Raw genomic sequence first — 13,707 nt, forward strand, 5'->3', positions numbered from 1 at the left:
GAACAATAATCTTGGATAAATTGCAAAAATCACCCTAAACTTAGGATAAATTACGAAAAGCCCCCACATGTCGGTAATTACAGAGATCACCCTAATGTTTGTTTATGTCTTACATGATCTCCTTATGGTGTGATTTTTATGGAATCTTTTTTATTCCATGTAATATCCTAGAAAATGTGGATTCTACCCCTGCAACGTGACATTTCTTTTATCCTATTGTTTAAATAAAAAAATTACCCACATGTAGGGGTGAGCAAGTCGAACCCATCAACCCGCTACACCCGTCAAACCCGTGAAAAACCGCCCCGTTGGGACCGGACGGATAGATTCATCCAAAGGATTGGGTCCTAAAATGGTGAAGAACCGTGGGTTTTGGTCTTAGATGGGTTCAATTTTTTTTAATACCCGTGAAACCCGTCCCGCCCCGCCATACAAAACGACGTCGTTTTGCTTACATTTTATAGTATAATAAATTAATAGTATTAATGAATAAATAAAGTATCTCTAGTGTATCAAATACATAAATCAACTAAACTATAATTGTGGAAGTAATAGCTTTAAAGATTAGGCTTTTGAGATCCTACACCGGGTGAAATACACCGGGTAGATCTCTACCATTCATATACACACAAACACACACACACACACCCACATTGGTATGTGTAGATCAACGGTAAAAAATCACCTGGTGTAACCTTCACCGGGTGTAGGATAGATAAAACCTAAAAATTATGAAAATCCCTAAGAAAATGTTGGAAAAACGATATATACAACGGTCAACACACGGCAGAAAAAAAAAGGAAGAAAATGGTGTTGAATGGAGCTGAATAGCGTTTGTTATGCTTGAAAAGGCTGTATTTATTTTATTAAATTTTATCTTTTAAGTTATGAATTAGTTACTTTTAGTTTTATAGTATTTTTTTATTTTCTCTTGACATTTACATTATTTATGTTTGGTTTGAATTTAAGATTTTAGGTTATTCATTTTAGTTTCTAATTATTCTCTCAAAAAACTTATAAATTATATATATAAAAAAAAATAGTTTAGACGATAACGGGTTTCGACCCCTGAAGGTTGGGTCCTACTACAAACCCACCATGGACCCGTCTATCGTAAACCCGTTAAAAACCCACAAGTTTGGTTCTTCAAAATTAAGAACCGTTGTTTGACGGGACGAGGGCGGGTTTTGATAGAACCCGCGGGTTTATGTCCCGCGCACACCCCTACCCACATGGGAGGTAATGGTAATACTAAAAAATTGTGAATGTGTTATTTAAGAAGAATAAATATTTCGTGTAAAGTCCCCGAAAAGATAAATATCAAAATTAAATATTAAATATCAAATAAATATTTGCAAACTCATTTTGATACTTTTGGGGATGAAATTGCTCTAAATATGTACCTAATAATATATATCGGTGTTATAGTGGAATATAGTATATAGTACATACGATCATTATATATCTTAAACATACCAATTGATATTTTTAATCTTTGGTATTAAATAAAGCGAATAAACTAATTTAATACCAAAAATTTAGAATAACATTGTTATGTTTTGAAATATATAAAATAGGTTTGTTTATTTGTTATCAGTTGATTAAACTTAACTTTTATTATTCAATTTATTAGTATTATGAGAAGTTTTTTTTTAATTAGTATATAATTAGAAGTGTCAAAACAGTTATAAATTATTACTTTTATTATTCAATTTATTAGTATTGTGAGAAGTTTTTTTTTAATTAGTATATAATTAGAAGTGTCAAATCAGTTATAAAAGTTTTTGTCAGTGCATCAATGAATAGAATAGAAAAATTAAAACATTAACATGAAATTCATTTTCAATATGGTAAAAAAATTGGTAGTTTATTGTACACACCGCGGGAGAAAAAGACAGTGTGGATTACCGCAATATAGTAAATTCAAACATGTATTTTTTTTATATACATATAATACTAATATATAATAAATTAGGAAAAAAGAAAAGACATATTCTTTCATCATGGTCATATATATAAAATATATAAAACCAAATTATTTAACCTACAATATTTCTTAAAATCCATATCCAACTTTATGAATTAACATACAAAATTTCTGTTACAACACAGTCATGCAATTATAATGACTGCCATTTAAAATTTTAAAATAAATAGACAACGACCATATAAGAAATGTGAATTTAAATTTCACGAATCACAACAGTAATAATGGACACAAATCATGTCATGCAATTCACATAACATTGTTTATATTAATTGTAGATAATTAAATAAGTGTTATATATATATATATATATATATATATATATATATATATATATATATATATATATATATATATATATATATATATATATATATATATATGCAAGTAAACATAAATTTAAGGATTACACTTATATATTCAAATGACGAAAATGACATATTAAAACATCGTTCACTAAAATAAAGTGAAATAAAATAATTCAAAATTAACACAGAATGTTACTATTTATAAATACAAAAGGATACACAAAAATTAAAAACATGTTATGAATCAAATGTGAATGAATGTAAAAACTGAAATTGGAAAAAAATAAGTAAAACAAATTACGATAATCATTAAAAAAAAAATTCAAGCAATAGAACAATGAAACGATATAGGTAAGAAAAAAGAAAAGAAGCACTCACTCATACATTTATTTTGAATAAAATAGAATAATGTGATGATTGATGGTATTGTACAGTTTATTTATATAGTCCTGTTTGCACGATGAAAAAAGAAACTACAAATTGAATATGGTAATGCTATCAATAACATTAAAAGAAATATATATGGACACATTTTTTAATTTGAAATTATTGGAAAATAATTAAAAATCCGGTGAAAAAAAAAGAGAGGAATAAAATGGAACAAAAAATTCGGAAAATAATATGGTAAATAAAAGTCAATAAAGTCTATTATGAGAAATGGACATATGACTTCCTTATTGGTAAGATTTGATGATCATTTTTATAATTAATGAGAGATGGATTAATGGTAATACTACCTAATTATGTAAATGACGTGGAATGTAAATAATAGAAATTGATGACATGTTTTTTGATATTTATTTCCACCAATCAAATTGACACATAGGATGAAATTGGGGACATGTCACATAATGAAATTGACAAATGTCAATCAATTAGGCATGCAATTCAACTTTTATATATTATATAGATAATAAATTTAATTCCTAACACATGTAAGAACCTAATCGTAAATCATAATATTTTATCAAAGCGTAATATTTGAACTAATTAAGCTCAAGTCCTTTCAGTTCGTAAACATTATTCAAATATTTGAATCGATTCATTAGCGCGCTCAACTATTGACAAGAACGTCTTAATCAAATTAACTATTATTAATTAAAGGGTAATACATTTTTAATTCAATTTTATCATAAAAAAATAATTCCTAAATTACACAAGAATCAAATCATAAGATTAATTAAAGCGTATGATTTGAATCAATTAAGCGCAAATCCTTTTAATTTGTAAATATTATTCAAAAATTTGAATCGATTAAGTTCAACCACTGACAAGAACGTATTAATCGAGTTAACTATTTATAATTAAAGTCTACTATCCTTTTAATTCAATTTTAACAACAAAATAATAATTTAATTCGTAAAATCGTAAGAATCAGATTGTAAATCGTAAGATTTAATCTAACCGTGAACCAATTAAATCTTACGATTTTTACCAATTAAATTTTATTATTTTTTATGATAAAATTCAATAAAAAAAGGTTACTAAACTTTAACTATACACAGATTGATTAATACGCTATTGTAAATTATTGAGTTTAACCGATTCAAATATTTGAATATTGTCTACGAATTGAAATGAGTTGAGCTTAATCGATCAAATCTTTGAATATTGTTTATGAATTGAAAACACACGAGTTTAATTGATTCAAATATTACGATTTAATTAAATCTTACAATTTACGATTCAATTCAAACTTCAAATTCTTTCGAAATTAATTTTTAAATTACACGAGTTGAACAACATTTCATTAGATTTTTAAATTATATTATATAAAGATTTGTTAGTATGGGATATTTTTAATATATAATAATAATAATTATATGAGAATTAATAATTTATTTAACATTATTTATATAAGTTTTATAATCATTATAAATTGTAGCTTTGTGATATATATCCATATTGTTAGTTTATTGTCAATTATGTGTTGTGTCTTAATGGTAAGTATTCTTGTATGTTTTCAGATGGTCGCGACAATACATAAATGAAGAAAAAATAGGTGGGACACGTGTCGCAATTTGAAGGGGTATCTCATAAAAGTTTAGAACACATGATCTCACCCTAGAAAGACCATTAATACACTACAACAAAAATCGTTATCCATAGCGTTTGAAAAACGCTATTATAGGATTTCATAGCGTTTTTACAAACGCTATGTCTGCCGGAGCTATAATAGGTGTCAGTTCTTTCATAGCGTTTTTTCAACCGCTATTATATTTTGTATTTCACATACCATTCTGTAATGTGCTATCGTATTTATTCTTACAACATATATAAAACGCTATTATATGGCTACAATAGCGTTTTACAAGCCAATATTAATCTACTATAGCACTTTACGAGCGCTACTCAATTGTTAAAGATAAAATTAATTAAATGTATCTTTTATTTGATAGCATTTACACAATGCAATTGTAGTAGTTTTATACTATTTTAGTTTTTTCAATATTTCAATATTGTGCAATTAAAAAGAACAAATAAACTTCATAAAAGAAACAATTAAACACAACATTTCGTAATGATAAAAAATAAATAATCATCATTAAAAACTGAACCATATTCATGAAACAATACAAGAACTATCTTCCATTATTCAGTATTCATACTATATTGACTAGAAAAATAGATGTATACAATGTCTTAACAAAAAGAAAAACAAAAAAAGGTGTGCAATTCAAGGAAGAATTCATATCTACAACAAGAATTGTATCTTCTCATCCTTGACCTGTTACAGAATTGAATAAGAATAAAAAGTTACTAATACTTTATTGCATATCTACATATTCCATTTCAAGCACATATTTAATTCAAAACTGAGTATACTACTCTCTGTGTGGAGATGGGAAATATAAACGAGATTGAATTTGACAGTCCAATTGAATCAAACAGAATTGAACAATAGCTCCTATTGAATCCCTTCATGTATTTTTTTTAGGGCTAAATACAGTTTGCACCCTTAAACTATAGGGGTGGTAACACTTACCCCCTTAAAGTTACAAATGTAACACTTACCCCCCTCAATAATGAATTTAATGATAAAACTTTGACTTTGAATGATGTGGCATTTTTTCTTCACAAATTGTCCTTCTAGCTATTATATTGATGCATATATAATAAAATATTTTCAATAATATTTCAAATACTAAATTTTATAAAATATAATAATTATTAAAAAAATATTTTGATTTATGTTTAACTCCACATTTTAATTACTATAGACCCTAATATAAATAAAAATCTCAATATTTTAAAAAATATATAAAATACATTAAACATTTGCAAGAAAATATTTTCAAGACTTAAGTGGCCAATTTTTTTTATAATAATTATTGATTTGAAAATATATTTTAGTTACTTAAATATAAATTTTTATAAAATAATATTTAAATATTTAGATGTTTAAATTATAATTTCTTATGAACTTTTGAATAATTTTGTGATTCTCAAAGTAAAAAGTGGGATGATTATATTAGAGTCATATACGCATTAAAATAACTATATAAACTATAAAATCATAATTAAAATTCGAATAATCGTTAACTTTTTACTAGCTACAAATGAACACAAGGTAAAACAAAAATAAACTAAAATTCAATTTTTTTCATTCATAAATTTACAATATTGAAATAATAAAATTAAGTTTTGGCAAAGTTGCCAAATTTTTTATTATTACATATTCATTATTTATTTAATGGCTAGAAGGACAATTTGAGAAGAAAAAATGCCACATCATTCAAAGTCAAAGTTATACCTTTAAATTCATTAATGAGGGGGGTAAGTGTTACATTTGTAACTTTAAGGGGGTAAGTGTTACCACCCCTATAGTTTAAGGGTGCAAACTGTATTTAGCCCTTTTTTTTATGACTCTTAACAAATGATACTGGAAGCTGGAAATGAAAGAAAGAAAATAAAAGGAGTGAGAAGACAAAGGTTGTGTTAATTTCTCATACAAAGACAAGACTCAAAAGAAGGGAAATAATAAGTTTCGTGAACTCAAGAATAAAAGCTTGCAATGCCTTCGGGTTTCACAGTTTCATCGCATTTTACAGTATCTAAGAACCAGCATGTTATGTTCATATGAAGAACTAGAACTGCTTCTTCCAAATTTAAAGTAATGTACATAAACAAGAAATCATCAAGTATATAACTCATTTAACAATACAGAACTCATCATGTCTTATAAATCCGTTAGCATAGATTCTGACTCGGACACTAACAATATCCATGTTAATCTAACCAATGTATCTAATGGAAGACTGAAAAATGGATATATAGTATAAATTTTGTTTTTAAAATCAGTAACAATACGTCACATAATATTCAGCAAAAGTACGAGAAAGGAAAACCTCAACATACGCGAGTTCGTTATTAGCCATCACCGTAACCACATCTTCTTGCTATCTAATTCCTCAATATCAGATAATAAAGCTTCGCCTGCAATCAGAAAAAAAAAAAAAAAAGAATACAAAATAGTTATGTTCATATATTTGCAGGATAATACAGAGAAGGAAAAAAACCAGATATTATTCCATGTCTTCCATATTTCAAAGCAGTACTTTCAAGAACTCATTGTCTGTGAATCTTGTAGCATGGATATATTCAATGATTTACACACATAATATCATATAAAACTCTTTGTTCGTAATTTTCATGACATTCCCCATTTCTACCATACAACAAAAATATAATTATAAAATTACATACAAGAATGAATAAATGGTCCGAGGAGAAAAAAGAATTAAAAATATAATCAAAAAGTAAATTATAAAGTCTTAATTATATTAAATTTACATAATCGCAATCTACAATAAGTTTGAACAATGTCTGTCATCGAATAAACAATGCTATGTGGGTGAATCAATGTAGCAAACAAATTAAGAACTATTAGGGCTTTTGCAAATAAACTGAAATCAAGATAATTTGCAAAGGAGAAATTACCGATTAGATGGCGTCGGCAGGTCGCCCTGGGAGTGAGAGACGGCGACTACAAAATGTTGGAAAAAGATTATGGTTCGAGAGAATCGGCGACTGAGAGATAAAATTGAAGGGTTGTATTTTTAATACTTAAATAAATGAATTGGGGTTCTCCCCGAAGTTAAAATATTTCCTATTTGAAAGTCTAACCAAAATAAAATTTGGGCGGCCCAAAATATTATAGCGTTCTTTTTTATTCTGATTGGTTATTATAGCACTTAGTACAAAAATGCTATAACAATATGCTATTAAAAGTCTATTTTCTTGTAGTGATATCTCACCTTATGTGGTTTAATATCTCAAGTTTCACAATTACACATATTCACACACACACTTTTCACACACACACAGATACACATACACATACACATACACATACACATACACATACACATACACACTTTTTACACACACGCACACACGCACACGCACACTTACATGCACATACACACTATCTGTTTATATATATATATATATATATATATATATATATATATATATATATAATGTTGACATTTATATACATGTTTATATATACACACACACTCACATACACACACACACACACTCGTATACACACACACACACACACACACATTCTGTTCACACACACACACACACTCACACACACACACACACACTCTATTTACACACACACAGATACATGTCTATGTATATATATATATATATATATATATATATATATATATATATATATATATATATATATATATACACGCACATACACTCACACACACACACACACACACACTTTGTTTACACACTGTTTTACACACACAAAGACACTCACATACACACACACTGTTTTACACACACACACACTCACATACACACACACTGTTTTACACACACACACACTCACATACACACATTGTTTTACACACACACACTCACATACACACAGTTTCTACACACACACACTCTCTGTTTTACACATACACACACTCGCATACACACACAGTTTCTACACACACACACACTGTTTTACACACACACACACACTCACATACACACACAGTTTTTATTAATATACTCATTGATAATTTTTTATCAATTAAACTTTTAATTAAAATAATATTTGACTTTTTTTTTTGAGAAAATTGTTTTGGTATTTAATTGGGTTTTGGTTGGATCCAATATGACCCACTTTATTTTGTGGTTAAACTTTCAATGGATCTAAAGTGGATCCACATGGATCCAGTTTTAAAAAAAAATCAACTTGATCCGATCCGGTATGTTTCAACTAGACTTAATCTAAACTGAATCCTTATGGACCGAACCGGATCTAATCGGATCCATGAAACCGGATCCAAATTGCCACCCCTACTTGTATTGTAAAGTAGCATCTCTGAGTACCTTAGCCCTCGCGCGCTCTCGTATGTAATCCCTCGTCTCTTTGGCATCATTGGCTTTGACGGCAGCCGGTTTAGGACGGCCAGCATGGCGTATTCCGGTGCGTACTCGATCTCACGGCGGCGGCAATCATCTGACTTCATCTTCTTTTTCATTTGGATATTCCAATAAAAAACCAACCACGTTAATATAATAAAACAAAAGAAATCTTATTCTAATTTAGAATATGAAAAATAACAGCAACCAAATCGAAATTCACATTCAATACGCCACCAGAATAAAAATCGTAACCAAATAAATCAAGCACCTACTATTATACTTCTCCAGTTTGTAGAGAATTTAAATATTGCTCAAAAGAAGATTACTTTAAAAAAAAAAAAAAAAAAACCAAATAAATCAAGCATTTTTTTTTTCTGCTTTTTTAAAAAAAAGTGATTTTTTTTTTTCGATTAGGCTTCCCTTAATTAAAATTACTACAAACTTATCATATTTCACTATCTAAGTAACATAATCTATTACCAAATTAATGTAATCCCGCTCGAAAAATTAATTTAATCAAAGTATTAAATTGATAAAAATAAATGTAGATTAAACAAATGATATATAGATACCAAAAGTCCAAAACGAATACAATACAATGTGCTTTGGCAAGAACAAAACCATGAAATTCAGTCGATTAATGGCAGACTGTTAATCTATAAGCTCACGTTCTTCTGGTTTGTTTTCTCACTTTCAGATGCTTAACAGAGAGTAACGGAGAAGAAGTTGGTTCTTGCCTTCATACTTCGTTCTTCTTGTGAGTTGACTCGTTCGCTCACCTTCAACGTAAGTCGCCCATTTTTTTGTTTGCCAATTAGCTCTAGAAATCCGCACTTGAACCATATTCAGATTTGTGAGCGTGTAATTGCAGCTTAATTGAATATTGATTATTGCCTCATGTGTGTGTTTCTGGGAATGCCCACAACATGTTTGATGTTTGGTCTGTGTGAGTTTGTTGATACACATCTCTTGCTTTTTTTATCCTGAATTTGGGATTTGTTTCAATATTCTATTTGACTGGTTTTTATATATGATTTTTTTTTTCTGGAATGGCTACTAAATTTGTTGCAGGGGATACATTGTTTTCTGAAAGTTTAATTCTAACATATATCTTTGTTGCAGGGGATACATTGTTTCTTTAGTTGCAAACCATCAATTTGACAATTTGTTTTTCGCATAATGCTTAAAGTCAAGTTCGCCGTCCAATCCCGCTTTCTTCTCGTACCTTACATATCACGAAACTGTCGGTGGGACTCCTGCAAACCACTTCCGTTTTTCATCAATCCATTCTTCACAGAATCTCAAAACAGGGCCTACACCTCGACTCCACAGCCGAATAATTCCGCGAACATTCTTTTGGTAGACTACCTAACTAACTCTATAAAACTCCCCAATACCGAAGCTGTTGCAATCTCTAAACGCTTCCCACGTGTCAGTTCGGTCGAGAAACCCGAAGCAGTCGTGAGTTTCTTTAAATCTCTCGGTTTTTCCGATGCGCAGATCCAGCTGTCGGTCAAACGTCAACCTGGAATTCTATTTGCCGATATCGAAAAGACAATCAAACCAAAGGTGGCATTCTATCAAGAATTGGGTTTATGTGGACCCCACCTGGGGACAATGGTTTCCAAGAATCCGTTTCTCTTAGCTAGCAGTTTGAGTAAAACGATAAAGCCGGGCATCGAGGTTATCAAGGAAGTTCTTGAAAGTGAAAAGAGTAATAATGACAATAATAATAATTTCAAAGCTCTCATGTTCCGTATACTTTCGAGGTATGCTTTCGTTATTGGCAAGGACTCGGTATTGCGCTCCAACATTGCCTACCTGAGAAGGTGTGGAGTTGTCGGTTCTCAATTGATCACTATGTTGAAGTGCGAGCCAAGGCTACTTTCTATACCCGAAGAAGAACTCAGAAATCTCGTTTCACGAGCTACAGAAGTTGGGTTTTTAATGGGATCAAGAATGCTGGTTTACGGCATTTTGGCTCTTTACGGAAATACCCCCGAGACTATAGATAGAAAGTCGAAATTGCTTCGCAGCTTCGGTTTTTCTCAGGACGAAAGCAATGAAATGTTTGTGAAGTCGCCACCGATGTTTAAAACATCAGAGGCGAAACTAAGGCGTGGCATTGAGTTCTTCTTGCAAACTGTTATGCTCGATAAATCGGTGCTTGTAGGTACACCATCCCTTTTGGATTTTAGTTTGGAGAAAAGAATGATTCCTCGTTACAAAATTCTCGAGATGATGAAGTCGAGGGGTCTTCTCGAAAAGAAGCCGAGTTTTGTTACTGTGGCATTCTTGACAGATAAGAAGTTTGTGGAGAAATATATATTGAGGTTTGGGAATGATGATGCCAAAGAATTGCAGCTAGCTTATGAGAATCACCTTTTGCAAGAATCTTGACAAGGTTAGAAAATACAAATTGACTGCCAGAAATTTTTATTTTTAGTTTTCTTGTTTCGTTTACAAGTGTTTTCGTTGCAATCTTGGATTGGAAACTGGCCATTTTATTCGTTGGCAAGGTTTTACTTTGTGATATTCGTAAATTAAATTAATAATTGTCGACTCTTGTATGTCATTTCAATATAATACAATTATGTTGCATATTGTGTGATATTGATATCAAATTATAAATTATGTGATTATGCTCGACGTTGGATGCGAGACACTACAACGGCGCCTGTTATTATATTATATGGGGTAATTATTTTTGTCATAATATTTGTCGCTATGCATATATCACCGATTCAATATAGTGACAGCCAAATACGAATTCGTGACAGGCAAAAATGAAGTATTAGTGACAAAATATAAATTCTCGGTACTTGATGTAAGCATTTAGTGATAAGTCTTTATACTGTGATAATGATACTGCGTCAAGACTTATTTCGGGTGACTTTTATTTATTACCGATGAAGAAATGTAGCCTTGTAGTCGCATGTCAACACCCTATATTTTGTTTAGATAGCACATCACTGATTACTTCTTACTTCAGAATGCTCCTGTGAAGTTCACACAGGTAGAAAATCTACCCTTCATTCACACTCACACACACACATAGATGTGTGTGTGTATTTCACCCGATATAGCATCTAATTTAACTAATCCCTCAGTCGAAACGTAGGAATAGCTATCAGAGGGTTAGCTCTGGAAACAACAAGGCTAAACTCTTCCGTCATATCCAATTCCTCAGGCAACATACCTTCTGGAAGCTTCCAATCGAAGCAATGCACCAACTGCGACACAATCAATCGAACTTGAATAAGCCCTAGCTGCATACCCGGGCAGCCCCTCCTGCCCGAACCAAACGGCAGAAGCTCGAAATGCTGCCCCCTCAAATCAATCTCACTCCCGACAAATCTCTCCGGAAAAAACTCATTCGGGCGGGCCCACACGTTCGGGTCCCGGCCAATCGCGTGCGTGTTGACTATGACTCGAGATTCTTTGGGTATGTGGTAGCCGTTGACTGTGCAGTCTTCCGTAGAGTAGTGAGGGATCAAGAGTGGGGCCACCGGGTGGAGCCGAAAGGTTTCTTTTACGACCATGTCTAGATATTTGAGCTGGTCGAGATCCGATTCCTCCACCATCCTCTCCAAACCGACGACTTGTTCCAGTTCTTCCTGGACTTTTTTCATTACTTTCGGATTTTTTATGAGTAGGGCGAGTATCCACTCGACTGTCGACGCTGCTGTGTCCATCGAAGCTGCGAGCATGTCCTGCATGCATGTGTAAGAAAAAGAAATAAACATTTTATTACATTAATTTGTGTATTATGTTTTTTTTTTAAATATTACCAGCATAATAGCCTTGACATGCCCTCGGTCGAACTGAAACTCGGCATCTCCAGATTGCATGATGGACATCAAAGTATCGACAATGTCTCTGGCCTTCCCATCAGCACGATCCGCCGCCTCAGCAGCTCCGTTAACATGCTCATCGATAACTTTCTCGAAGAAATCATCGTACGCTTTCGCAATCTTCTTCATCTTACTCTTAAATCCTTGAAGATCGAATATCCCAAGAAACGGGAAATAATCCCCCAAATTAGGAAGCGCCGCCAGTTTCATCCCTTCTTCGATCACACTCTTGAACCCTCTCCCTCCCATGTCCTTATCCTCGTACTTCTTACCAAACACCATCCGACAGCTCATCTCAGCCGTTAAAGACGAGATCTTTGCACTAAGATCAACGGCCGCTTTCCCCCGACAAGATAGCTTGAGGGATTCGACGAATAGTCCAAGCTCCTCCTTTCTCATTGGTTGAAAAGAGTTGATCTTGAGTGTGCTTAGCAGCTCGAGGGTGCACAGCTTACGCATGCTCCGCCAGTACGGGCCGTACTTTCCGAACGAGAGATTCTTCTGGCCCCACGACATGATCTCGGCGGCCTGGTGCGGGGGTCGGCTGGCGAATACGAGGTCGTGCGTCTTCAGGAAAAGCTCGGCCGATTTGTGAGACGAGACTATGATGTGTGGGACCCACCCGAATCGCATGAACACAATCGGACCGTGTTCTTTGGCTATCGTGTATAGATCTTGGTGCGGGTTTTTGCCCAACATGTGGAGGTGTCCTAAAATCGGGAGCCCTTTTGGACTCGGAGGTAATTTCTTCTTCTTATTATTCAGACTTCTTAACCTATGAAGTAAAGGAATTGCTAGGAAGAAGGCTATGGTTGTAAGCCAAAACCAAGAGAACTCCATTTTTTTTCTTGTCTGTTAATCTGTTTGTGATTGTGGGGAATGATTTATAGACTTTATTTTTATTTCTAATGTTTGGATTTGCTTTGTTGGACGTCATAATATAGTAATGGTGACGTCATTTTTGGATGGAAGAGTTGATTGGTTCTTGTTTTGATTATAACAAGGTTGTCTGAGTATGTGTGGCCTGTATGAGAAGTGATGGGCAAGTTCTGTTTGTTATCTTTTTCTGGGATCACATTTACTTCTATGCCGTCCTCTTTTTTTTTTTTTTTTATTCAAATATGCCGCCTTATTTATATATGTCGTCAAATGAATTTATTATTACGAA

General features: G+C 32.2%; 2 protein-coding genes and 1 long non-coding RNA gene across 5 annotated transcripts; 1 reads left to right on the plus strand and 2 right to left on the minus strand.

The window, feature by feature from the left end:
• Positions 1 to 4,809: 4,809 nt before the first annotated feature.
• Positions 4,810 to 7,364, minus strand: LOC105973020 (uncharacterized). 2 transcript variants are annotated; one of them, XR_001174209.2, is made up of 2 exons: positions 6,645 to 7,364; positions 4,810 to 5,023 (listed from the first exon to the last, which is right to left on the minus strand). It is a non-coding gene; the product is annotated as an uncharacterized LOC105973020 (long non-coding RNA). The 2 variants fall into 2 exon arrangements; XR_001174208.2 differs by having other exon boundaries at positions 6,655 to 7,358.
• Positions 7,365 to 8,682: 1,318 nt separating this feature from the next.
• On the plus strand, positions 8,683 to 13,475 carry LOC105973031 (Mitochondrial transcription termination factor family protein). 2 transcript variants are annotated; one of them, XR_016034746.1, is made up of 4 exons: positions 9,152 to 9,471; positions 9,808 to 11,089; positions 11,876 to 12,410; positions 12,530 to 13,475. XR_016034746.1 is itself a non-coding variant. In XM_088826392.1 (2 exons), exon 2 carries the CDS (start codon positions 9,865 to 9,867, stop codon positions 11,083 to 11,085), a length of 1,221 nt encoding a protein of 406 aa, XP_088682518.1. In that variant the 5' UTR covers positions 8,683 to 9,471; positions 9,808 to 9,864; the 3' UTR covers positions 11,086 to 11,296. The 2 variants fall into 2 exon arrangements, 1 of the variants encoding a protein (XP_088682518.1); XM_088826392.1 differs by lacking the exons at positions 11,876 to 12,410; positions 12,530 to 13,475 and having other exon boundaries at positions 8,683 to 9,471; positions 9,808 to 11,296.
• On the minus strand, positions 11,569 to 13,379 carry LOC105973030 (cytochrome P450 71AU50). The gene is made up of 2 exons (XM_012998024.2): positions 12,477 to 13,379; positions 11,569 to 12,398 (listed from the first exon to the last, which is right to left on the minus strand). Exons 1-2 carry the CDS (start codon positions 13,377 to 13,379, stop codon positions 11,784 to 11,786), a joined length of 1,518 nt encoding a protein of 505 aa, XP_012853478.2. The 3' UTR covers positions 11,569 to 11,783.
• Positions 13,476 to 13,707: the final 232 nt, after the last annotated feature.

This window comes from Erythranthe guttata, chromosome 12 (genome assembly GCF_056151865.1).
Source record: "Erythranthe guttata isolate IM_541 chromosome 12, IM_541, whole genome shotgun sequence".
Classification (NCBI taxonomy): domain Eukaryota; kingdom Viridiplantae; phylum Streptophyta; class Magnoliopsida; order Lamiales; family Phrymaceae; genus Erythranthe; species Erythranthe guttata.